This window comes from Sarcophilus harrisii, chromosome 2, assembly GCF_902635505.1.
Source record: "Sarcophilus harrisii chromosome 2, mSarHar1.11, whole genome shotgun sequence".
Taxonomy (NCBI): domain Eukaryota; kingdom Metazoa; phylum Chordata; class Mammalia; order Dasyuromorphia; family Dasyuridae; genus Sarcophilus; species Sarcophilus harrisii.
Genome location: NC_045427.1, coordinates 367,568,052 through 367,594,860, shown reverse-complemented (window position 1 = coordinate 367,594,860; position 26,809 = coordinate 367,568,052). Strand labels below are relative to the sequence as shown.

The following is a 26,809-nucleotide window of genomic DNA, read 5'->3' as shown; positions in this document are numbered from 1 at the left end:
GCTTCCAATTCATGCTATTCTATGATCCTTTCATATATATTTCTCTTCTACAATTAAGTCTGGCCATAAAAAAATGAACAATATCATAGAAAATATATCTAGTTGGGAGGCATTCCCAAGAAACACGTCAATCAGTATTAAGAAAGCCAATAACTTCAGTCTTAAGTATCACAAAATTAAACTTTCCTTAAACTTTATTCTTCAATAGAAAAGAATGCCTCAAGTTTTAAGAGCACTAAAGACTATAATTTTAAAACATATGATCAGTTAGATATCAAGCAACTTATTACAATTTTTATATTTAATCTAATTTAATTAATTTTAATATTTTTAAAAAATTATTTTGACATAGTAATATGTAAAAGAATATTTTGCCAGCAGATGGGGATATTTCAATATTATGTCAGTATTTCATGCACCTTTAAAGAAAATATTATGTAAGGCCTACAAATAAATATATCTTCATATTAAAAAAATTGTCATAAGTTAAAAATTCATTTTTTAAATAAAAAAACTTTGGTGATAATTTATTGTAAACTTTGAATTCCTACTAAGATGGTAAAAGAAAAAATAAGCTTATAAAAATGTCATTTTATAAATTCATTTTCATAACTGTTCTACACCTATTTTACAGGATGACACCAAAAAGGCTCATAGCCTAAATATTGAGAAACTTGGCTTCATATTCTAGTTCTCAAATTGGTTAGCAGTGTAACTTTTAGCAATCTATTAACTTTATAAAATGAAACACTAATGTCATTTCTCATGAGAGTTCTGTGCATTGGAATCTATCTAATTTAAAATTACAATTCCTTGGATTTATATTATGTAATTATGATGAAATTAAGATGAGGACAGGAATAACTGTACTCATAAGAGAAAAAAAATTACACAAATCCAAATTATAGTTTCCCATTAATTTTGTTTTTTGAGAGAGTAAAATGAAAAGTAGAAAGAATAAATATTTGCATATCACAGAATAATCCAAATACAAGGGGTAATTTCAAGACTCATACTCAAGTATGGTTAAGCATGTTATTTTAAATAAAAAGCTTTGGATTTTTTGGTATATATACATAACACAAATGTGTTTAAGTACCTCCAGTGATACACTGTATTTATGCTTTAATCATAAATATGGAAAGGCTTATCACTTTGCTGATTGAGAGATAATAATTTCACCTCTAACAACTCTCAAAGGTGGTTAACTTCTAGAGAGGCTTTAATCTGCATTTGTGGAGAGAGAACTCAGAGACGAAATTGTAATTTTTACAACAATCCCTCTCAAACTTTATTTTGGCTTTTCTTTTTTTTCCCTATGACTGGGGATTTTTTTTCATTTGTTTTTTAAGGTGCAGCATCTTAGGGAACTCTTTCCCTTGACTATTTAATATAGTCATAAAAATTAATTTCCCTGGTTGTTTTATTTAAGATTAATGTTTCCTTATTTTAAAATCAATATACTATATCTATAGCGGGAAATTCAATATTTTTTTTAAAAAAGCCATACATATGAAAACTGAGTTCAATAAATTTGGCATAATGGTTTCAAAAAGATCAAAATTTAATCAATTTTCAACCTCAAAGAAGCCTTCCATTAACAATATTTCCCATCAATACTTTATTATATTTCTATCATATGAAATACAAATTTATTTTACTTTGTGTGGTCAATCTAGAAAAAAATTACTAAACAATAATGATTTTCGTAAAATGCTTATTCAAATTTAACAAGACTTTAAAATTATTTTTCTCAATAAGACACTACCTTTTTTAATAAGAAAAAACATAACAATCTATCTGCATTCAATTTTTTTTTTAGCAGACATATGCCTAAGACTTTACTTTGTTGGGTGTTACCACTAAGTTTATTATTAACAGTGCAGCAACATTACCATTCATATATATTTTCCTACAGTCTCCCAGGCATAAATAATATAAAGTTTTGTTTACTTTACAAAGACATTAACAAATAAATATGCAATTATTTTTGCATTTTGACCTGCCATCATTTTTTTGCAAATTTTCTAACAAACGTAACATGATAGATATCTACATCATCTCAAGTAATAAGCTATAAATTACATGAAAGCAAGGGACTGAATGTTCTGTTTCAGGCTTATGGAATTTCACACACAAGCTTTGCTTAACAAATGTTTGTTGAATGAGTGAGTCTAAGAAACCAAAAGTTTCTTCATCTGTTAAAAGCTTAAGTTTAATGCAAAAATGGTAGGTATTTGAGGGATAAGAAGTACAAAGACCACATATGAGTTTATTAAAATATACTGCATTTTAATTTTTTTTTATATTTTTAAATTAAAATAAACATTATAATTTAAAAATACAAACCTGGTCAATATTGAGTCGAAGTGGCATTAATGAAACTCTTAAACAGCATTCTTGTGGTGCTCTTCCAGATTCTGGACGTACGTGTAATGCTTTAATTGTTAACTAGAAGACAAATGAGAAAATTTTAATTTTTAATGAAAAATTAAAACTATATCACAAAATGATTTTTGCCCTAATTCTGAAAAAATTGACTTCTCCCTCCAAAAATTCAATTCACATTCTCTCCTAAAGTGGAAAAGAAAAAAAAAAAAAAAAAAGGGGGGGGGGATCTTAACTATCAGACCAAAATAAAATCAAAATTATGTTTTCAAAAACAATGAAGGTTTTATATAGGTCAGTAGAAACAAAGTTTTTTCTATTGTTATCACGCTGGTGAAAAAATATGCCAAAAAAAAAAAAAAATTAGAAATCAAAAATAGGTCTAAGAATATTTCAAAATGCTCTTCATATCAAAATACCCATGTCAACATTCTGAACACAGAGTCAACTTATGCCTTGAGGAGGCTTCAAGAAGTACTAGACAGCTTGATCTAACAAAAGTATTTTCCTATTGTCTATTTACTCAAACTAACTGAAAATTAGTAAGACCTTACCATGTTAGAATGGGCTTTTCTAGGCATCTCCTTACTACAGTAAAGATATAAAAATTTGTTCATTTGTGATGTAGCCAGGCGATCACGAATCTCCAAGTCCTGAACGATAAACACCTGGCGCGACACTGGATGTTCTAAAAGGCTGGATTCACAATCTGGTTTGCTTGGTGGATATACTTCATGCTGAAACTTCACCTTCACATTAAAATAAAATGGATAACATCTGATAGGAACACAGAGCAATTATTACATGTTCACTCAGTCAACTAGGTTCACTCTCTAAAATTCAACATCATTTCTGTTTGGTGTGTGTATAATTTTTACTTAGTGAAGAAAGAATAAGCATTAAAGCATTTCTTATTTGGCCTTTAGAGTCATTTTAGCTTCATCTCATTTGCAACATGTATAGGAAAAACAAATGTTCTCCATTTCAAAAGGTTGCTTAATAACAAGTTCATACTAGTAAATAATGAACAAACCCAAGAAATGTAATTGCCTACATAAGAAATATAAATAAGCACACAATTCAGAATAATTCAGTTTCTCATATCGTAAACTAAAATACTTTTAAAGAGCAGGCACTATATAGAAGGCTATGAAGATCCAAAGACAAAAATGGAAACAATTTCTGTTCAAGGAGCTTACGATCTCCTAGGAATAATAATAAACATATAGACAAAATAAATATGAAGTAGTTAGATAAAAGATAATTGGGAAATATCAGGAAAGGATTTGTGTAGAGTCAATGCTTGAGCTACATCTTAAAGGAAGTGAGGCATCATATAAAGCAAACACTAGGAGATAGCGGATTACTGCCATTGGGAAAGCCAATGAAAAACCATGGAGATGGGAAAAAAAGTAATGTGTGAGGAACAAGTTAGTTTGGTTGGACAGTACTATGAAGGAGGAATGAAGTTGCAAAGATAAAGTACAAAAAAAGAAAACCAATTGAGTTTAATAATTAAAGGCATGGCTAAGTCAGATTAAGGAAAATCATTTTGGTGTAGGTATGTGGAGGCTGGATTGGAAGGGAGGAGACTTGAAGAGGGCAGACATGATAGACATCCAGGTTAGAACTGATGAGTACCTAAATTTAGATAATAGCTATGTAAAGCAGAAGTTATATGTGAGAGATCTCTGGGGGTAAAAAGAACAAGATTTAGCAAGTGATTACATATATATGATGACACAGTAAAAGGAATTGAGTATAACGCCAAGATTCCAATCCTGGGAGACTGGAAGAAATTTACACTAATACATTATTTAAAAAGCTATGGAAAAGAACTATTAACTAAACTAAAAGGTTAACACACATCACTAAAAATTTATTGTCAAATCCTTAATACACCACAACCATACCAAAAATCTTTTCCCCAATTTTTATTTCTTAATATTATCTCTCAGGTGACAAAGCCTTTATTACTTCACTAAGGGTTCATTAAGCATGTGTTTTTTTTTTCTCTCTTCCACATCTCAAAAACTTTTTATATGTTCACTTATCCTCTGCACTTCTTCCCTCCTTTTACCAAATATAAGATGACCATACTCCTTCCAAATGCTAACTCTTGCTTCCATCCCATCTCTAAGTAAATTGTACTATTAATCAACTCTAATCTCTATTGGCATTTCCAATTTCTTTCTTTCTTTCTTTCTTTCAATATACTACTTCCCCTCTACCTATTAACATATTCGTTGTTGTTATTTAATATTTTCAGTTGTGTACAATTCTTTATGTACAACTCTTCATAAACCCATTTAGGGTTTTCTTGGCAAAGACATTAAAATGGTTTGCTATTTCCTCCTCCAGCTCATCTTACAGATGAGGAAACTGAGGTGAATAGGGTTATATGGCTTGCCCAAGACTAAAGCACTAGTAGTATTTAAAATTGCATCTGAACCCAGGTCTTCCTGACTGCACGTCCAGTGCTCTACCAGTGTCACCTACCTGCCTATTAATACATTCAGGCCACCTTTATCTGTCAAGTTAATATCTCATGTTTTTCCTTTCCTTTACAGCTGAATTTCTAGAAGTAAAAGTCTATATTTACTGCCTTAACCTCTTCACTCAACAATGTAATCCTTAACCCAGTTAAAATTAGTTAGATTCCGTTATTTCTGTTCTATTAAAACTGTACCTTAAATTCACCAATGAGTTTCTTGCCTAATCTGAAGATTTTTTAAAAGATTTTTAAACCTTGTTGACCTTTCTGTAACATCCCACTGTTAATTACTCATTCCTTAATAATCTTAGAATCCATGATATCAAATTTTCATCCTTTTCTACCTCTCTCTTTAAACATTCTTTTACATTCTTCACTGGCTTTTCTTCCTCCTCCCATCCCATGTCTTTAACTTGACTCTTTCCTCAAGATTCTATATTAGGCTTTTTTTTTTCATAATTTTCCTTATACTTAAAATATTACAATTTGTATTAATGCTCTGTCTTATCTTTTTTAGTAGCCTAAATGCTCATTGAGGGCAAGAATATATCTTATCCAGCTTTCCAGTCTTCACGGTACCCTTTGTACATTAAGTAATGAGTCCAACATTTAACCTGTTGGATTCAAATAATGCTAAAATTTTCTCAGTATATGACATTATACAAGCTGCTAGTATTTTAAAAGATCATGTATTGCCACAAAGAGAACTGAAGACTATTTTCAAAAATGACCTTTGTGTAAATAAAGAATAAAAAAGTTTGCACTGGTACCCACAAAGATCAAAAAGATTTAGTGGAATACTTAGTAGATTCTCAGAGATTTTCTAAAATGGTATGAACAAGAAAAATACAATATGAGAAAGTATAGGTAAATTCTAGCTTTTATCAATGGAGAGAATAACCCACATACATGATATAAAAGATTCACTGTATTTAATTTAATTCAATCCAATTAAGTATTTATTAAGTGCCTACAAGGCACTACTACAAGGATTAACAAGATAAAAAAAACAAAAGATAATTCTCACCCTCAAACTGCTTTTGTTCTATTGGAAAGGTAGCAAGAAAGTATTAATAAGTAATAAGGGAGGAGTCAGCAGATCTGGGTTTGAATTCTTCCTGGATACCCTGAACAAGTTATTTAATCTCCTTAGCTTCAGATTCCTCATTCTGGGGATGAGTAACTACTGAGGTCACTTCCTTCCTTCTTTGTTCCTATAGTCCTGTGACTCAATATAAATAAAATATAAAACAACTGTCAGAGTAGAGTGCCTTGATAACTTTGGGAGTGAAGGAACTACCAGGGAGAATTTCTGGTAAAAGGATGCCCACAAATTGAGTCTTGACAGCTAAGAATGCTAAGATTCTTAGGAGATGAAACAAACAATTTTACATAAAGACATAGAAAAAGCAGAGATGTAATGTTACTTCAAATAGGCCAGTTTGACTTCCCTGAATAAAGAAAAGATATGTAATAAGCCTGGATAAATAGATGTGAAGTAAGATTGGCCTAAAAAGAGAAGCTGAAGAGTTTGTATTTCATGGTCAATCAGGAACCACTGAAGGATCCAAAGTAGGATGAGAACATGGTTAGACTTCTGAGTTAATAAGATTATTTTAGCAGTTGGATTAAGCACTGAGTAGAGAGGGAGAGCCTTAAAGCCTATTAAAAGGCAAATCTAATTAAGAGGCTGCAATATCCAGATAAGACAAGAAGAAAGCCTGGACTATGGCAGTTAAGTAAAAAGGGATCATACACACTATAGAGTAGTGGTATCAAATTCAAATAGACTATGTAGGTCATATGTAGAATTAGAAAACCACAAAGTAATATTCTCCATGTCACATTATATTTTTATTTAACTCTATTTTGAAGTGGCCCATGTGTCTTATACTAGACACTTCTGCTAGAGTGCTCAGATCTGCGGAAGTAGCTGACAATAAGCCAACTCCATCCACTCACAAGGGTAGGCTGTACAACACTTCCAAGTATACAAGGTTTGCCCTTTATTTGTATGAAAACCAGGTTCAACTAAAAAGTTATCTTTTAAAACATTGTCTCACCTTACTCAACTGTATTTCCATTAAAAAGTCAAAATTCCTTCCTTTTCCTCCACATGTCATGCCACGTCCATGTCTCGTAGGTGTATGAGAAGGGGAACTGTGTGGACTACTACAAGTAAAATCAAAAAAATATATTTTAAAGAAAGCAATATTTCAAATAAAACAATTAATGTTATAACAAAAATATTTTTTTAAAAAGAGGCAAACCAGTCAGATCACAGAAGAATAAATCCCACATATATACATGCAGTTCCAAAGAAAAAATAGAATACTAATACCCTAAATTTAAAGCACTTTCCTAAATTGTATGCTTGATGGACACTAACTATATGTATTTTACTATTAATCAGCAATGTAACAAACTACACAAAGGTATAATACTATAACTTTTTCAGTAAGACTTATAAAATAGACTTTCTGTTCAAAAAAATCATATTAAAAAGATAGTCTGGACTTGTATATAAGCTGAGTGATCCTGAGCCACCTGTTTCCCCACTCCAGACATAGGTAGCTATAGAGATTATAGCTATAGAGATATAGAGTCTTAAGATCCCTTGTGTCACATCTGTTTGGGGGGTGCTGCTATAGGGTAAGGGAACAATTCATTTGTCAATGGGGTTGCCTTTAGTGATTCCACAATGGCCACTTCTGCAACCTCTATAAGACTAAGAGAATATCCATAGAGCACTTTCCCAAAGGACCTTCAACAGATAGAAAGCATATTCTTATTCTGAATCTGATCAAGGCAAATGAACCCACAAATAATTCAACACTGACATACGATCCTAGGCGTCTATGATGATCATGGGATCACACTGATAACCAGAGGCCCAGATTACCCAGATTTTTATTCTTTCACATGCCGACTATAGTCTACCTCTACTGGATGCAAAAGATGTAAAATCCTCCTGACAGTACAAAGTCAGATACTATGTATTACCACTCCTTTTTAAAGTAGAACACCAGGCAAGTACTCTCACTTTGTTATGATACATAGCAGCCCCAATTCCCTGCCTATAATGGAAATATTTCAGCATCCAAGTTCTACTTTATGTCAGTGTAAATTACTTAAAATTCAGAAAAACATATAAATTTCACATAAGAACATAAGGAGAGCTATAGAACTATTAACTTTAGCAACTACATTATAAGTTATCACTCAAAAATTAGTGAGAAATTGAGGGTTGGGGAGACTAGGAAAAAAAACATAAAATCTAGACAGAACATTTTCACAGTATTTTTATTCTCTATAAAATTAATCGACAGAAATATCTAAGGGGGAAAAAAAAGAAACAAACTTACACATAACTTTTAGCTGGAGATGTAGGAAGTATTGTACCAAAATCCTTTCCTCCATAGAGATGCCAAACAAGAGAGACTTCCTTAACAACGTATCGTATAATAGGAGTAGGGAAGTGTAATGGGGCTTTGCTAGTATCCGTTTTTTTAACAGGTAGACTAAAATGATTTTCTATTATTATGATACCATCATCAACCATTGTTTTCACTCTTGGCTCTTCTTCCTTCTCCTAAGGAAAAAAAAAATCACAATTATTAAAATCATTTATTTAATGTGCCCATAAACACTCTCTATAAGAATGCTCTTATATAATGAGTAGCAGTCCTACTCTTTTAAATCCAAAGGGAAGGAGGAGAGAGATAACTTCTCTTAGAAATGGGCTCTAATAAATATTTTTTGAATCTTATATTTAAGTCATTCCACAAAAAAAACATGCATTTTTATTATCCTGCCTCATCTGACTTTTGTAACATGTAGGTACAAATTACTACTAAAATGTTAAGACAGGCAATGTCAGTTGGTTTTAATATACTTATTCTTTTCCTCTTATTTTAATCTTATTTTATTTATTGCAAGAAAATAGAAGAGGAAGAAATATACTCAGAAGGAAATAAGGAAGGGAATAAGTACATAATAATAGTATCATGTACCAGGACTATCCCAAGCATTTTTTTTGCAAATATTATCTCATTTGATCTCACAACAACCCTGAGAGGTAGGTTCTCTTATTCTCATTTTGGAAACTGAAGCAGAGGTGAACCGACTTGCCAAGATCACTAAATCACTAAGTGCCTGAAATTGAGTTTAAAAAATTTAGATCTTCTTGCTTGGTAACCTTACATGAGGTATATTAACACTATATACCTTGGTTTTCTTTTCTACAAAAGTAAAGAACTAAACCAAGTTATCCTTAAATCTGTTCCTAATCTAAATTCTATAATTCTATAAACCTCTGTGAACCTATGCAGAAACATCACTCTCATTCAGTTTTTTTGTGATTCTATGACATGGATTATAAAATAAAAAGATTAAAACTCAGGACAATAAATTTCTAAAACAAGGTGCATAAAACTTAATGACAAAAATCCCACCTAGAGTTATTGATGGATATGTTCCAAATTTATTTTTTAAAGAGGTCATTAACCATCCTGTTGAACACCAAAGTATTGGAGAGGCTACATTGTACACCTTCTAAATTCTATTATCACAAGCAGCTTGCCTGAACTGCCTAAGGGGTTTGTGCATAGTTAAATAAAGAATACTACAAACAGTATTGTTACTCAAACATTTAAATAAACTCAAACATTTAAATAAATTCAAATTCAGAAATAGGAAATGGGCTTTTTAAGGAATTAACTTCTAAAGGCCTTCACTCTATTTTCTGCCCCTTATTTTAACTCAGTTAAATTTTAATTTTCCACAAATGTTCTAAAACAATCTCTTGAAGTTAACAAAGTTAACACTTTGAATACAGACCAGGTGACAAAGTTTCTGTCATCCAAGGACCAATCTATGGTCAGAGAATTCATCAACCAAAATTAGTGATAAGGTCATGAAATCTTCAGCTACAAAATTCTCAGAGACTACCTACTTTAGCCAATACAATGATCTGCATTAGTAAAAGGCATACGAACTCCAAAGAAATCGCATATCCCTAAAATTATAAATATTAATAATTTCTTACATGAATGGTTACTTTAGGTGCAAAAAGAATACAAAAGTCATCATTTTCTGAAGGTACATCTATCATTGCATCATTAATCAAGTGTTGAGTGCATGAGGCATAGCTGGGACTAGGCTCCTGAGAAATATTCCCACTTTCATCTGGGAACAGGAAGAGATCTGAACAAGATGATGGTTCCTGTGCTTTTGATTTTTCATCCAAAATACCTAAGTGGAAAGAAACTGTCTTCCATTAGAAAACACTTATCAGTCTCTAAAAGGAGAAATTTTCAACAAATAAATCCTTTTAAAATTTAGAAATAACATGTTTTCAAAAGTTAGTTATAGGTGTACTATTCACAAACCAATTCATCTTCTTTATGAAAAATTCAACATGATGTGATGAAAAGCACAGCTGGAAGTCAAAAGACCCGATTTCCATTCCCAATTTCGTTAATAATTAGCTATAAATGTATCCCTCATATAATTTTCCAAAAACTTAATTATATCTACTATAAGAGGAGAAAGATGCCCTCTTTTTAAGGACCCCCCCATTTTAAAATTCTATGGTATCACATAAAAGCATTTTTGCTTAACAATACATATGCAGAAATATTAAAACAGAAAGAACAGACTGAAATTCAAGATCCAAATTTCAAAAGTGAGGATGATAGAATCTTATAAAATGATAAAATGCTTTTTTCTGGTTTTTCCTCAAATCCACCAAATTAGATTTAAAGAATAATAAATTTAAGGAACATCACAGAAAAAATATAGGGAATATTTAAGCTTTAAAAGGTTTATTGACCAGAACATTTCAAACAAACATCTTTTCTATGAAACTGTTATAGTTTAGGCATTTGGAATACGGTTCTGTCCTCTACTGTGTATTTTTTTTTCTCAACTGTATATTTTTTTCTCAACTGTATTTTCTCAATTATAATTATAATAATGTAATATATAATAAAAAAATTTTAACAGTATGCACATATGATATATATATATATACGTGGCAATTATACTTTCCAAAAACATTTTATGATTTTTTAAAATTAGGAACATTCTCATTATTCATTAAAAATAATGTAGTAGTGATGGAAGAATATATAATATCAACTCTTAGAATCTCCAAATTACCTTTGGCAACTCTAAATTACTTTAAATGTTCATATTCCTTGCTTGCACTATAGTACTTAGTACACTATAGTACACTGCATACATTTAAATTAAATGTTTAGTGAATTGAATTAAGTGACATTATTTTACTCTCATTCTGAGTATTCTCATGTTTTTTTCCTAAAATGGCATTGTCATTCTGCCTATTTAAAGGTTAACTATCATTTAAGGTAAAACTCAAGTTTCACCATCTCCATGAAAATTTCTTTGATCATAATTTTTCAACTTATTTCTATGCCACAAAATTTAGTATTTAACAGCAAACTGTTTTGCCCTATTCACAATGCAGGTACATGAATCTAGTTCCTGAATCATACCCATTTCATGCCCATTATACTGAGTTTTCTGAGCACAATGATCATATCCTATATCTCTTCTCTATCTCCCAAAAGATACTAGAATGACTGAATAAGATGTGATTGAATGCTAAATAATCAAATGATAAAAAAATTTTAACTGAAATTTATACTCCAAAGTAAGTTAGATTTTGAAAAATAGAAATATATAATAGAAAATTGAATTACAGCATCAGTGCTGACAAAAATAAAGTTTATAACTTACCATTTGATTGTGGCTTTATGGGAGAAGGAGCTTGCTGTGTATCAATTTCCTCCATGGCATCACTCATTAATTCTCTCAAGATTTGTTGATCAGCTTCAGGAAGTACTAGACCTCTTGAAGATGACCAACTAGTGGTATCCACCTATATAACAACAAAAAAAAAACAAAGTTCAATTCACAAAAAACACTTTCAATTAAGTACCTAGATGTAAAAGCAGTTTTTTTAGATTTCTTGCATGGCAATATTATAAAATATCCAAGTGTTAAATCCAGAGTTAAGGGTCAGAGAAAAAAGGCATTAGTAGTGGGTGGTTGGGGACTCCATGTTGAAGGATATGAAGTTACTATTTATTAGTCTAATATTAAAAAGTGGTCAGCTATTTTTCTGAGGCTTCTAGGATTTAACGGAGAACCTCCATTAAAACAAACAAGAATAATAAAACCTGACAAAATTCATTTCTAGTAGAAGACAGAATTGATACTGTCAGAAAAACTTTAGAAAACACTGCTAACGATTATGAAATATTAGACAGGAAACAGAAGATCATAGAAACATTTGTATTTTAATCCCTGTTGCTAAGCAAAAAGCAATTTAAGATTTTAAAAGGCAGATAAGGAAACTTAATAGACAAAAGATGGTAACTAATAAGAAAATCTGAATTTCTGGTTTACAGTTTAAAATATAGTCTCTCAGCAAGGGACTGAATGGTTAAAACATCTTTAGAGAGTTACAAACAGCCATTGAACTGAAACATAAAGAGGAAAGACCAAAAAAAAAAAAAAAAAAAAAAAAAAAACTATGGATAAGCAGAGACAGCATATAAAGAAGCTAAAATGTAAGAAGAGCAACAGGAATAGATTTCCTGAAATTAACAGGAGAGAAAAACATGGTCTAAAACATGGTCTAAAAACTATGGTCTAAAACGTTTATAAAAAACATGAAAGTATATCTAGTTATAGGCAACAAGAAAAGTAATATGGTACAGTAAAAAGAATACTAGTTTCAGAATCAGAGAAGTTGGATTATATCTAGGAAATTATAAAGTCTTTTCACTGATCCCAAGCTCTTTCATACAAAACTTTAACCTATTAATATTATTATTTTCATGTTAATGATAAATAAATAACTATCTTTGGAGTGTTAGCACTTTAGGTATCGCTGACAAAAAAGGTAAAATTCATTATGGATCTAAAAGATGATTTGTACACAACAAATAGGGTAAAGAGACATCAAAGAAATTATCACAAATAGTGAACCAATAATGCAGCCAGAGAAAGTATTAAGAAGTGGAAAGTAATTACTGCACCAGCACTCAAAAGCAGATCTCCCAATCTACTAATAGACGCTGTAGGAAAAATTCAAGAGAATGGAGACAAGAATCACAGGATAAGGAGGTACTGATGGGTACTTTCAAACTGGATTATATACTTTCATTTATCAATGAGATCCCAGATTTAGTAAACTAGGGAGGGAACAACTCTTTGTATAACTGCCTTCTATGAGCTAGGAATTGTTCTAGGCACTACGGATACAAAAGATAATTCCTGCCCCTGCCCCCACTCAAGAAGTTCAGAGTCTAATGGAAAGAAGGAAAGAACACAGAGAGTAGTTACTACTATTTATGGCTCAGGCATTATGCTAAGCCTGTTTATGAATACTAACCTTGAATCTCACAACTCTAGGAGGCATATTCTAATATTATCCCCATTTTATAGATCAGGAAACTGATGCACATAAAGATTAAATTAAAAAGGGTAACAGAGCTAGTAAATATCTTATGCCAGATTAAACTCGACTCTCCAGACTCCAGGTCCAACCTTCTATCTCCCAGTTCCTCTAATGGGAGATAACATGCAAATAATTATGTAAAACAAGATATACATAGATAAAATAAAGCAACAAAGGAAAGGGACTGCCATTAAGGGGGATCAGAATCTAAGACTTGTGGAATTTTATCTGGGACTGACAGGAAACAAAGCCAGGAAGCAGGGATGAGGACAAAGAGAATCAAAGAGTACAACCTGTGAAAATGTCCCAACTCTGTATATGGAATAAAGATCTATACAATTGTAGTGACAATATTAAAGGAGAGAAAAGGGGATGAGATGTTTTGAAGGTAAATTAACAAAATTTGGCAACAAATTAGAAATGAGGAGGAGGGTATGGAAATGAGGAGGAAGGTAATATTCAACTAAGAATATTATTTTTCACACCACTAGCAAATAAAATTTGCTTAAGAGACTCAAGTAATTTTATTTGCCTATCATTTTAAAACTGAAACAGTAAACTGACATTGGGGAAGGATAACAAATATATGTAGAGGAAGAAGAAATAATTAAGAAATTGTTTTAAGTAGCTTTCCTCATTTCTTCTCAATCTAAATATTTCAATCATAATGATATGCATTTAGATTATAGAAAGATATTCAAATCTACACTAATTTGCATCAGAATCCTAAAATAAATAAACAAAATCAGGTTATATTTTAGAGCTTATGCAGAAATAAAAGTCAAATACTAAATTATGGAAAGGGCAGTGTATAAAGAGATAGTAAACATGATAAATGGAAATTCATGGGACTCGATCCTGGGTCCAATGCTCAATACTTTTTCCCATTGATCTGGGTGTTGGAATAATATTTATTGAACTAGAATATCAATTCCAAAAAAGATAAAAACGTAATGATAAACTGGAGAAGTACTTATATAACAAAATGGAAAATATCAAAGGAGTTATAGTAGGCAGCAATATAAACATAAGTAATGTAACCTTATTAAAAGAACAAAGAATTATGAATAGAAGGGAGTAAAGAATGTAGGAATTAACTATAAAATTAAAAGATGGTCAGATCTTTACTATTAAGGAACTAGCTTGACATAATATCAAAACTATAAGAATCTAGTTTTTAAAAGCCTGAAAGATTACTAATAAATGAGAAATGTCAAAAATATGAGGAAAGTCCAAATGGGCAATGATTATGAAGTCAAATAACCAAAACAAAATAGGATTTTGCATTTTCCCAATACTTTATACATTTCAAAGCACTTATACATGTGAAAAAATACACTTAAAAATTGTGAATAGTTAAATATTAAATTAAATATTAAGGAAAAAACAACCTCAAATGAGACATGTCCAACAAATAGGAAAATGTATACATCACAAGTACAAGAACCTTCTCCAAATTCCCTTCACACCTAAAGCTGCAAAAGATCTACTTCACACTATTGTAAAGAAAGTGAATGACACTTTTCCATTCTGTACCTTTGTTTTCTTTTGGACAGCTGCAGGTTTAACTTCTGTTTTACTGGGTACATGTAAATCACCATAACTTGCAATGTACTGTATAAGATTCATGAGGGCAGCACAAGAATCAGAGCATGTTCTGATGTGAATAACATCGCTAGAACAGTGTAGCTCAAAGCGAGGCTGAGTCTGAATAGGAGAGAAAGGAAAAAAAAAAGATGTATTTCATCTATCACTAGTAAGAAAATATAGCATACATTTATATTATATTAAATACAAAATATAAATAGTAACAAACTGTCTTACCATAATACTGAAAAATTACATATTCATTTCCAATTTAAAAATTATCCTGAAACATTCATTTATTTGTACCCAAATCAAGCAGTTCATAAAACAATTCTTAAAGCAATTATTGGTAAAAACTTTATTTTATCTATTTTAATAACTTACTTGCTCCCCATTAGAATCAGATTTCATTGCTGTGATAGTTAATTCCAAAAGGCCCATGTCCATTACACGGACATAATCTAAAATTTAAAAAAAATAAAAATGTTTCTTGTTAATACTATCAACATTTATGACAATTTCATTTAAGGATAAACTATAAGGATTTAGGTAACATAAAGGAATTGCAGTTTTTGGCCAGAGAATACTCATAACATCAAATTTTTAAAGGTAAATATATTATCCTTAATGTATATTTGTTTTGAATATAAATAGCAAGACACAAACCTCTTTCAATCTGTCTTCTCAATGAAGTTGTAAGTAGACTAAATCTCCAAAGTTATTTCTTTTAAGTATATGTTGTTCACAACTCTTGCCAGAAGAGAAGTGAACCTCTACATCTAATAGTACTCACTACAGATCTTTAAATTTAATGATGTCTTACCTCTATTCAAGTTTACAGTCACAGTATTACATTTATCAGACAAATGTAAAGCGGCTTCATCCAAGATAATTCTGGAGAAAAAATAAAATTTCCAAAAACAAATTTATAATGACAATCAATAAATAAAGGGATACAATAATTATCATTATTATTGCTACTATTAAAGCACTATTTAGTGCTTTATGGCTTGCAAAGTGTTTTATATATGAAATCTCACTGATTTTCACAAAAATACTGGGAAATTATTATCCTCAATTTATAGATGAGGAAAAAGTACAGGATTTTAATTAAAGATTTCTTGGCTTCAAGTCCAACACTCTTTCTATGGATAGAGCCACCTAGCTGCCTAAATAAGAAACATTTTAAATCCATTGTCCTCTTGATATAGAAACCAGTAGGTTAGGATAGACTGAAGATTAGAGAAAGGGTATGATTTTGATTGTAATCTACTGGAGAAAATAGAAGAAATGAGATCAAGGGCACATATAGAAGGGTAGGTTTCTTCTTTGTTTGAGTTTACCACCGCACCACAATTTTCTCCTTTTCCTTCCAGAAAGTTCTTCCTAGAGCCTCCACTTTGGGAAAGAGTCCTTCCCAGCCATACTTCATTCTCTGGATTTCACCACCATAGCCCCATACAAATAATTCATCTCCCTCTAGGTCCCTTGGTTAAGGTCCATTTTTTATATGCTGTTTAAATTGCTGTGCAATTAAAGCACCCACAGAGTAGGTACTACACCTTTCTTTTGTTTGTATCTACACCCAATGCTTCACATAAAGCTAAAGAAATTTTTGCTGACTTGATTTATACCCAGAGATTATGAGAAAGGAGAAGAAGGAAGATGTTCTACAAACACAGTAAGCTTATTTATTAAATGAAGACGATACTTAGTGCAAATAATATATTAAGAACCTTTGGCACTTAGGGATATTGAAATAGAAAGAGATTGTAATGTTATCGTTCGAAAAGCAGGAAAATTTTCCCAAACAGTTTTGGTACGTTCCCAAGAGAACAAAACCACATGAGAAATTAAATCTTTCTTTAAAATGCTTAATTAAGGCAATAGAATGGCATAATTAGAACCAAAGAATGGTTTTACTCATAATTTGAGGCAAACCTGTGGTCTCACTGGTATGAGAATACGCAGAAAGGAAATTCCCTCTTCCAACAGAGATTTAAAACCTGTTCTTCAACTATTTTTAGGGAGTGACTTGTCTTTATAACAAATACTCATTACTATCCTAACAATAGATCTTTTATTAGTATAAAAATTAATAACAATGTTTTAACTTATTTTTTTAAATTAAACATTAAAGAACATATAGGGAGTTTCCACAGTTACCTGAGAGTGGATGATGATTTATCCAAAGAAACACTACTAGAAATACTAAATGTTTCTACAGTCAGAAGAGATCTTGTTGGCAAATAAAGAGGCCTAGGATTTAAAAAAAAAAAAAAAGTGTTAAAGAAAACAGCAACATAATTTAACTCAGATCAAATCATCTATCTGCCTTAATATAACTTTGTTTCATTTTGTCATTTCTAAACTTATAAAGTTAACAAAATGAAACAGTGTATATTTTTTGTCAAATGTTTACTTACCTATAATCAAGGGCACAACTCCAGAGATGAACATGAAAAGTTGTAAAGGAAGCTGGAGGATTATATCCCAAAACAGGTTCATCAGAAATATTCATGAAATATAAAATCTATAATCACAAAGATATAAAACATTCTGCTGATTTAGAAAAAAAAACAGACTCTTTTTTTACAACCTAACTGATAATCAGGAGCCTAAATTCTAGGTCCTAGGTTTGTTATATAAGCTGTATGACTCTAAACAAGTCACTTTATTTTTAGTCCCACTCCTCATCCTTAAAATGAAGAGAGAATTATAATTCACCACTGCTCCAACTCCAACAAATTCTATCATCCTATCATAAAAAATATCACAGGATACTTCAGAGAACTAACAATACAAGGATAGTAATACTGAAGAGAAAAATCAGCAAGTATATAATTTCTAAAGCCAAATATAATTGAATTTAAAAGGAATATTCTACATATGCTATGATGCTATACATAATATCGACTGTGAAATACAAACATACACATATTGATATGTGTATGCATATATATAAATACATACACGAATATATAAATTTATCTTAACATAGTTCTACATTAATTTCAGAATTTAATTTAATTTCAAATGACTTCATATTAGTAAGGATTTTACTAAAAACTGGTTTTCTTAAACTTTGTAAAGCTAAGATTAATTTCAGAATACTTTTTTTTAATTTGTAAAACATTAGAATTGAAAAATAATCCTTTTAATTTCACATATATTTTAGTTTTTAGTAAAATTACAAACTCCTCTCCTAACACACTTTGATGATTTTCTCTTAACCATTCATCCATAGGCATTTATCTGCAAAATAAAACTGATCAACTTTCTGCCCCATATCCATAAATCCATAAAACTGCTGAATCCTCTCTTAATCACAATAAATAATACTATTAGGAACTATACTATTAGTAGTAATACTACTAGGAACTATTAAAATCTGATTTAAGGAAACAAGTAAAATAATTGAAATTTTAATTTACGTTCTCTAGATCTACCTTTAGCATAAGGAACTAAATTCTATTTATATGGAGAAAGTTTTTCATATATTCATCTCAAAAAATAATTCTTTTGACGTGAAAATTTAAATTTTCTAAATAGTCTGATATTGACTGCCCTAATACTTGTGGTGTCTTTTCAGTCATGTATAATTTTTTGTTACTCCATTTAGGGTTTTTTTTTTGGCAAAAATACTAGAGTGGCTTGCCATTTCCTCTACCAGATCATTTTACAGATAAGGAAACTGAGGTAAATGGGTTTAAGTGCCCAAGTTTACACAGCTAGTCAAGAGTCTGGGGTCAGATTTGAATTTAGGTCTTCCTGACTACAGGTTTTTTTGTGCTCCACCCACCTTACCACCTAGCTACTCTGTCCTAATCTCTAAATCTAGTTAGCCCTTCCACGTCAAGACTTTCCTCACTGAAGTTTCAATATATTATGGGTCAGCATGGGATCTTGAAAGACCCATTGCAGAAGCCACAGATAACATGCAAAGGCTAGCAGATGACAGAGAAAAATTTAGGAACTCAGAAATGAAGAGAATATATGTAAATTTAGGAACTCAGAAATGAAGAGAATATATGTAAATTATTGTCTAATAACATATTTTACATGGATTTTCTAATTTACATGGATTGTCTAATAATATATTTTACATGGATTTTCCAGATTATGGGATTGCACACTCCTTATCCACATGTGGAAGGAGTAATTGTGTAAGTAAATTAATGCTAATATCACAAATTCCTATTGAAAATTTCAAAACCATAGTTTATTAACACACAAGAATTATTTAGATAGTAAGAAAAAATACAGAACTTTTTTAAGTCTGTTAACTGGGATGAAATGTAAATATTCTACATATATGAAAACAAATGGTACTGGAATTCTAATAAAAGGATGAAAAACAAACTATGTTTTTAAGTGTTCAGAAATCAAATGAGTTGAAAGGACAAAAAATAAGTTAACCTGTTCATGCCAACTAAGTCCAGAAGGAAGTACTTTATGCTGAAGAGTTGCTCCTTTGAGTCCCACCGCAATAAGAAATTCCTAAAGAGTAAAAAAATTTCAAAAGCAATTAATATCCTAACCTTAACCATCATTTTATAGTTAATTCAAATATTTTTCTGATAGTATAAAATTGGCTCCCATTATATTCAAATGCTTCTGTGACCTCACTGATTCAGAAGTTCTACCAATGTAAATTGCAACACATCCACAACTGCTTGTCAATTCCTTTCCATATCCTCCCATAAATACTCTGTAGTTGATATACCTAAAGTATTGTGATACACCTAAAGTATCAGACCATCCTTGATGACATATTTCACTTTTCTTTTTCTTTAGATATTCTCAAGATTATATGTTGCAATCTACTCATACCTACCATGCTTTTCTGCACTGCCCTCTATGAGGCTAAAAAGCACAACAAACGATGGGATCAAGAACCTGGAAAATCTGAGTTAAAATCCAATCTCTGGGACAGCTAGGTGGCATAGTGGATAGCCTGAAGTCAGGAAGACCCGAGTTCAAATCTGGTCTCACACACTTAACATGTCCTAGCTGTATGATCCTGGGCAAGTCACAACTCCAATTGCCTCCCAAAAAAAAAAAAAAAATCCAATCTCATAAATTCACTAGTTGTGTGACCTTGGGCAAGCCATTCAACTTTTCCCTGATTCAGTTTTTTCATCTGTAATATAGGAATAAGACTAAATACCTCCTGCAAGGGTTATTGTGAAGATCAAATAAAAATAATAGTAAAACATTTAGCACAGTGCCTGAACAGTTTTGTTCTTCTATCTTTAATTTTACCTCTGAAGATAATCGAGTTAACTTTTTTTTTTTTAAACAATTTACAATTCACTTTAAAGAGGTCCTACAATGTTTCCAAGACTTAATACATTCAGCATAATGTCATTTGGGACAGGAGCAGATGGAAGTTCACACTACCCACAAATAATCCCTCATCAAGTTGGATTTCTTCCTTCAAAGTGGTAAACATTTTTGACCAGCTTAGATCTCCCCATTTTTTTGCTTTGGCTAATGATAACTAAACAGGGTTATTTGTTTTTTACCACTTTCAAAGAACCTAGAATAGATAGAATGGATGGAAGACACATAATAAAGCTTACAAAATGGCATTTTGTTCTCTTCAAACAACAAGGATATGCTCTTATATGTTCTAAGTTTACATTTAATTGTGAAACAGCAAAAAGGTGGTACACAGTGATTTTTCATTTGACCAAATTTGCTTGTTGCAGATGTTTTAAGGAGATCTATGTATAGATGACTCACATAAAGATTTATTATGGATGGAAAGTAGGCATATGCATTGGAGATTATTAATGTTTTCCTTTGCCTATTTCCAAAATAGTCCAAAATTCTTTCCAACTCTTTGGCACTGCCTCCTCTTTTCACAGAACTTGTGTGCTCTTCAACATTCTGACAACTGCATGAGGCTTCCATTATATAAATATCAATTTGAGACTAATAATCTCAGGCTCGGTTAAAGAGTAAATATGTCCAAAGAATACAAACCTTTGTATTCATCTCTGATTTATCAGATTGGATTTTAACAGCAACAGATAACATATTTAAAGAGTCTCCTCCAACACCATCTGAAGTTCTACTAAAACCATCTTCTTCTGATGAATAAATTATAGGTTCCAACCAATGTGGACGAGTTGTAGTGGGAAGTCGTACTTCAGCAGGAAGAATCACTCCATCTATCATGCCTATGTCCATATCAGAGGTGAAAATATTTAATAATACTCTCTTAATACAGGAACAACATAATTACTATTTTAGCTTTAGGAGTTCTAGGAACATTACAAAGAATGGGTCACAAAAGAGACCTAATTCAGTTTCAATTGATCAATGATGGACAGAAACAGCTACACACAAAGAATGGGTCACAAAAGAATGTGTTCTGATGAATTCCCTCAAAAATAACTGCAAAAACATTCAAAGAAAACAAAATTGCTGAAACGTTTGACAAGAAAAATCAAAACCTAAAAACAAAAACAAACAAACAAATAAAAAACAATGAGCAAATTGAAGAAGAGTTATTAAATATCCCTAAAAATATTTTGGAGCACATGAAATTCTTCAGATTTGTTCATGCACTTAATTAAATGGCAAGCACCTTTGCTTCTATACAATAAAATGACTAGTGAAGAGAAATTGAAAGAGAAATTATTACATTAGTGACATTCATACTCTGTACTTCTTAGAGATAACCCGTGTTAAAAAAAAAAAAATATATATATATATATATATATATATAATTAGATATAATTATATAATAATAATTATATAATTATTGATATATTAGTGATATTATATATATTAGTGAATTAGTGATATAATTAGAGAGGCAAAGTTCAAACTAAAATTAAAAAAAAAAGAATTGTACAATTAGGATATGAATAATAGTAAAAGATCATATCCCTTAAGAACTATAACTTTCAACAAACATTTATTAAGCAACTAATAGATATAAAGTACTATAAAAAGATAATACAAAAATACCTTAAAGAGTTTTATAGGGAAAACACTAGCTAGAATACAAAGTATATAAAAAGTAATAATATATTAAAACTAAATTGAGAATTTATATCAAGATGTTACTAAAGGTTTTTTCGGCAAGCAACTATCATGGTCAAACCTGTGCACTTAAGACTTTTTTGTTTTTAAGCACCTGTGTAAAGGTTGAATTGAAAAAAGAATTAAATCAGTTTGACTAATATGCAAATATGTTTAAAATGATTAGATGTATAACTTAGATGTATAACTTAGATTGCTTACTGTCTTTGGGAGAGGGAGAGATTAGGAAGGATAGGAGAAAAAAATATGGAATTCAAAATCTTACAAAAATTAATGTTGGAAACCATTTTTACATGTAATTAGAAAAATAAAATAATATTGAGGGGGAAAAAAGAGGGCTGAAGACAGGAGCCTTCTTTTTTTATTTTTTTTTCAGAAGGCTGATAGAACAGTAAATTCAGATTCAGAAAGTCCCCCAAAAAACGAAAGATGTTGTGGAAGTAGGTTTCTCATAATAAAAATAGAGAGGATAATAAATGACATGAGTTCAAGTTGACTCTGATATATGTATATAGAATATATATATATATATATACACACACACACACCCCCAGGGTAACATAAAAATTTTCCAGTAAAAAGGGGTCACACAAATGGAAAAAGTTTTAAGAAGCCCTGGTCTAGATGACCATTAGAGTACCTTCCATTTTAAGATGCCTATAGCACAGACCATTTTATGCTGTCCTAAAATGATTCCCTAAAAAAACTTAGAAGTAGTATTGATATTTTATATTCATCATACCTTGGTGATATAAACTGAAGCTGTTTGAATGAAGACAGATGTAGTGTTTATCTTCAAAACCTTCATATTTTGTCACGAAAAATAATGAAGCACTATTGAACTCTAACCAGAATTCACCATGTTTACTTTCTAACAATTCTTTGTCATCTTGCTGATGAGAAGATGAGAAAAACACAAGGTTAGGAATGAACTGAAGAAAAGAGACTTTATGATAGAAGAATTTCTGTTTGGAATATTAGGAAAATTTAAAATTGTCAAGTGACAATTTTGTCAATGGCAATAAAAATTAAAATCTATTTATGTTATCTGCTAAATACTACGATGGTCATTATCCTTTAACTAAAGTAATTCATCTTATTGCTATTAATATTCAAATATCTGAAACCAAAAGTAACCAATTTATATAGTTGATCTTTGGTTTACAGCTCCATCAGTAAAGTTAAATAATGGTTTATCAATTTTGTTAGACTTCAATAATATCAGTATTTAATTTTGTCATTTTATGGGTCTTTTTAACATTTAAATCTATTTCTCTAAAAACTTTCAAGTATTCTTATTTTTAAGTCTGCTAATTTATTTTCTAGTTTTTAAAAAATGAATGGTTACTTGAATTGCATTTGAACTCCTTTGTAACCATTACAGAAGCCTGCCTACTTTGAATCATAATGACACTAAATAATGCTGATCTTACCAAATACATTATTCACAATACACTGCACAGAGTAGGAAACAGGAAAGAATTTATGGAACAGAATTATCCTTGGCAGATTATTAGTAGAGAATTGATTTGGCAAGTCACTTTCTCTTATGAATTCTTACCTTAGTATCTGTAAATACTGATACTAATCCGTGATTGATGTTCAGAAGAACAGAAAGAAAACTCTGAGAGTTCTTGTTTTGAGATTCAAGGTTTTTTTTCCTACGAGAACGATAGTTCGGATCAACTGTGGAAAAATACTGCAAAGTCTCTTCCTCAGATCCACTCTCATCATCTGTAAGAAATTATCCAAAAGTTCTGATAATTTATTTAATTATTTATTTTGTAACTATCAAAATAAAAATGTTGTCCATTAATGTTCTTTTTAAAATACTTCATTAAGATAGCAAGATCGCAATGAATTCATAAATCTTCCCAATATGAAAATTTGTATGTATGACCTATGTATCTGAGGACCAGCAAACATGGATGCATTGGCTTTTGTGTATGGGGGTTACTAACTCAGCCCCCGAATGATGAATATGTTAGCCATAAGAACTCTTGACAAGTTATAATTTGTATTAATGTGGATAGCAACCCCAATGAAATTATAAATGCTCAAAAAACTCAACTCACAAATATACTGTTTGTTTTTCAATAAGCATTTATTAAAAACATCTAATAATATTAATATTTATGTGTTCTTTCAAATTTGCAAAACACTATAAATATGTTTATCTACTGTGTGCTGGTATTATGCTCAGTGTTTCAAAACTGAACTTCAAAAAAGAAAAAAAAAAAAAATCAAGAAAAGCAACATTAGATAGATGGGCTTTGGATCAGACCTAGGATCAGAACCCGATTCTGATGATACATCAAAGCAGTGTGTAATTGGTAGTAATTGCTAGTAATTGGTCTCATGACCTTCAAGTAACTCTCAAGATAATATAAAATGGGAAGCAAAGGTGTCGATTTAAAAAAATAGAAAACAGTAAGGCAAGACTAGCAAGACTATAGCCAATTTTTAATTTTTACAATTAAAAGTGTAAGTTACTCATGATTTTCCCAACTTGCAATACTGTATTATGCAGATTCAAGTTTAGAATTATTTTAAGGGATATTACCGTAATGAACTGTAGATTTAAACTGACTAAAACTATCTTTGTTGAAGGTATTAATCAGTTGACTGGCTACTGAGAGCCCAATACCATATGAAATATTTTCCAGTGTTTCCACAGGTGATGGAGCTGTTGGTTCCCACAATAGCAAGTCATTACTGATCCTATAAAGATAAAAATTATATAAGCTTAAAAATTGCATTATACTTCAACCTGAAAACATTATACAACATTATACAACAGTATTATGTGATGATCAATTCTGATGGACACGACCCTCTTCAACAATGAAGATGAACCAAATCAGTTCCATAGAGCAGTAATGAACTGAACCAGCTACACCCAGGGAAAGAACTCTGGGAGATGATTATGAACCATTACATAGAATTTCCAATTCCTCTATTTTTGTCTGCCTGCATTTTTGATTTCCTTTATAGTCTAATTGTATACTATTTCAAAGTCCGACTATTTTTATATAGCAAATTAACTGTTTGGACATGTACACATATATTGTATTTAACTTATACTTTAATGTATTTAACATGTATTGGTAAACCTGCCATCTGGGGGAAGGGGTGGGGGGAAGGAGGGAAAAAGTTGGAACAAAAGGGTTTGCAACTATCAATGCTGAAAAATTACCTATGCATATATATATATATATCTTGTAAATAAAAACCTCTAATTAAAAAAAAAAAAAAAAAAAGAAAAAGAAAAAGAAAAAGAAAAGTTAATAGCCAGGGGCAGCTAGGTGGCACAGTGGATAAAGCACCAGCCCTGAATTCAGGAGGACCTGAATTCAAATCTGATGTCAGACACTTAACAGATGTGTGCCCCTAGTTAAGTTACTCTCTCTTTCAGAGAGAGAGAGAGAGAGAGAGAGAGAGAGAGAGAGAGAGAGAAAGAAAGAAAAAAAAAGACAGAAAAAGGAAAAGGAAAGAAAAATTAGTGACCAAAATTAGTGGATTAGAGCGCCCCTTGGAATTTTTCTTTATTTCCTATATTGCCCTGGGCCTGAGAATCCTTCATCTAGTGGCAAAACTGCTGCTGCTGAGTCTCTATATATTTATTATTTGTTCTTGAAGAGTATCTGGTTTGTTGCTGAGCCACACTTTTATAGGTCTATGATCTTATGAATTTGGACGTTCTCTCCAACAATATAGAACACAATTCACCCACATCTGCCCATTCTGTCTGACTTTTCTACATGTCCTCTCATAAATCCATTACAAAAGCTCTCCTTTGAATTTCGTCACTGATTATATGTTGTGACCTGATTACATTCATGTTGCTCCTCTACAAACTGACAGACATTCCTTACAGTTTATTCATTTTCCTATAAGTTACAAACTGAGCAAAGGCAATATATATTTTTCTTTCATTTGAATGGTCAGACTATATTTTTTTATGTGATTATGGATCAATTTCAGGAGGTTATAAAAAGTTCTACAGAGTTGATGCAATAGAATACTTATTTGCAAATAGGAACTTCAATTAACACATTCTTCTTAAACTGAACTCTGCCTTAGATTTCCACCACCACAGTGGCGTACAATGTTGGCAAACATTTGTCTCCCTATTTTGTGTCTTAATTGAGATGTTTAATCAACAATTCATTGAATAGGATTATTTCCACTACTGTTTTAACTTTTAAGGTATCATGAATGATATTAATGTGTGAATGGCAAACAACAGCTGAGAAGTATACAGAGGTGATTGTTTATCTACCAGATTGTCTATAGTGTCAGTCCTATCTTGTATTCTTGACATCTGTCGATCAATTTTGAACTGTTATGGGTGTGGTTCATAGATTTACTGGTATTAATATCATCACTTACTTATGTCTTACTAATAATAATATCATCAAAGATATATTCAATTTGTGTTTACAGGAGTCTCACTAAGACTTTGTATATATTGCAAAGTGGGTTCCATATACTGGTAGTTGCTAATGTTATCTTACTTGCTTTTTACTTAGTATTTTAAATCTGAGGGGTGTTTTTTTTTTTCCTGTATGTTTTGATATATTTCTCTCCTGCAAACTATATCCTCAATAGATGCATTGCTTTCAATACAAATATTCTCTATACTACTTTTAGTTCATTTGTTTTTTTCATCTTTCGTCTCTTTAAAGCTCATCCTAGCTCTCCTCCATAACCCAGCTTCTTTCTCTGGCTTTTTTCAAGTACGAATAAGAATCACATAAAAAGAAAACTCATAGGTAAAGTTATAATCT

The 26,809-nt window shown here is 31.0% G+C and overlaps 1 protein-coding gene across 2 annotated transcripts in view; it reads right to left on the bottom strand.

The window, feature by feature from the left end:
• The window catches only part of ATG2B (autophagy related 2B), an 89,859-nt gene that overhangs the window by 12,828 nt on the left and 50,222 nt on the right, over nt 1–26,809 (bottom strand). For both annotated transcript variants that reach the window (XM_031953299.1, XM_031953298.1), the window contains exons 19-34: nt 24,583–24,740; nt 23,581–23,753; nt 22,762–22,912; nt 20,952–21,148; nt 19,380–19,460; nt 17,387–17,493; nt 17,127–17,219; nt 15,784–15,854; nt 15,345–15,421; nt 14,910–15,080; nt 11,645–11,786; nt 9,930–10,135; nt 8,248–8,474; nt 6,946–7,054; nt 2,943–3,137; nt 2,350–2,451 (exon numbers count right to left, since the gene is read on the bottom strand). In XM_031953299.1, coding sequence (XP_031809159.1) covers nt 2,350–2,451; nt 2,943–3,137; nt 6,946–7,054; nt 8,248–8,474; nt 9,930–10,135; nt 11,645–11,786; nt 14,910–15,080; nt 15,345–15,421; nt 15,784–15,854; nt 17,127–17,219; nt 17,387–17,493; nt 19,380–19,460; nt 20,952–21,148; nt 22,762–22,912; nt 23,581–23,753; nt 24,583–24,740 — 2,260 coding nt within the window. The remainder of the gene's footprint in view (nt 1–2,349; nt 2,452–2,942; nt 3,138–6,945; nt 7,055–8,247; nt 8,475–9,929; nt 10,136–11,644; nt 11,787–14,909; nt 15,081–15,344; nt 15,422–15,783; nt 15,855–17,126; nt 17,220–17,386; nt 17,494–19,379; nt 19,461–20,951; nt 21,149–22,761; nt 22,913–23,580; nt 23,754–24,582; nt 24,741–26,809) is intronic.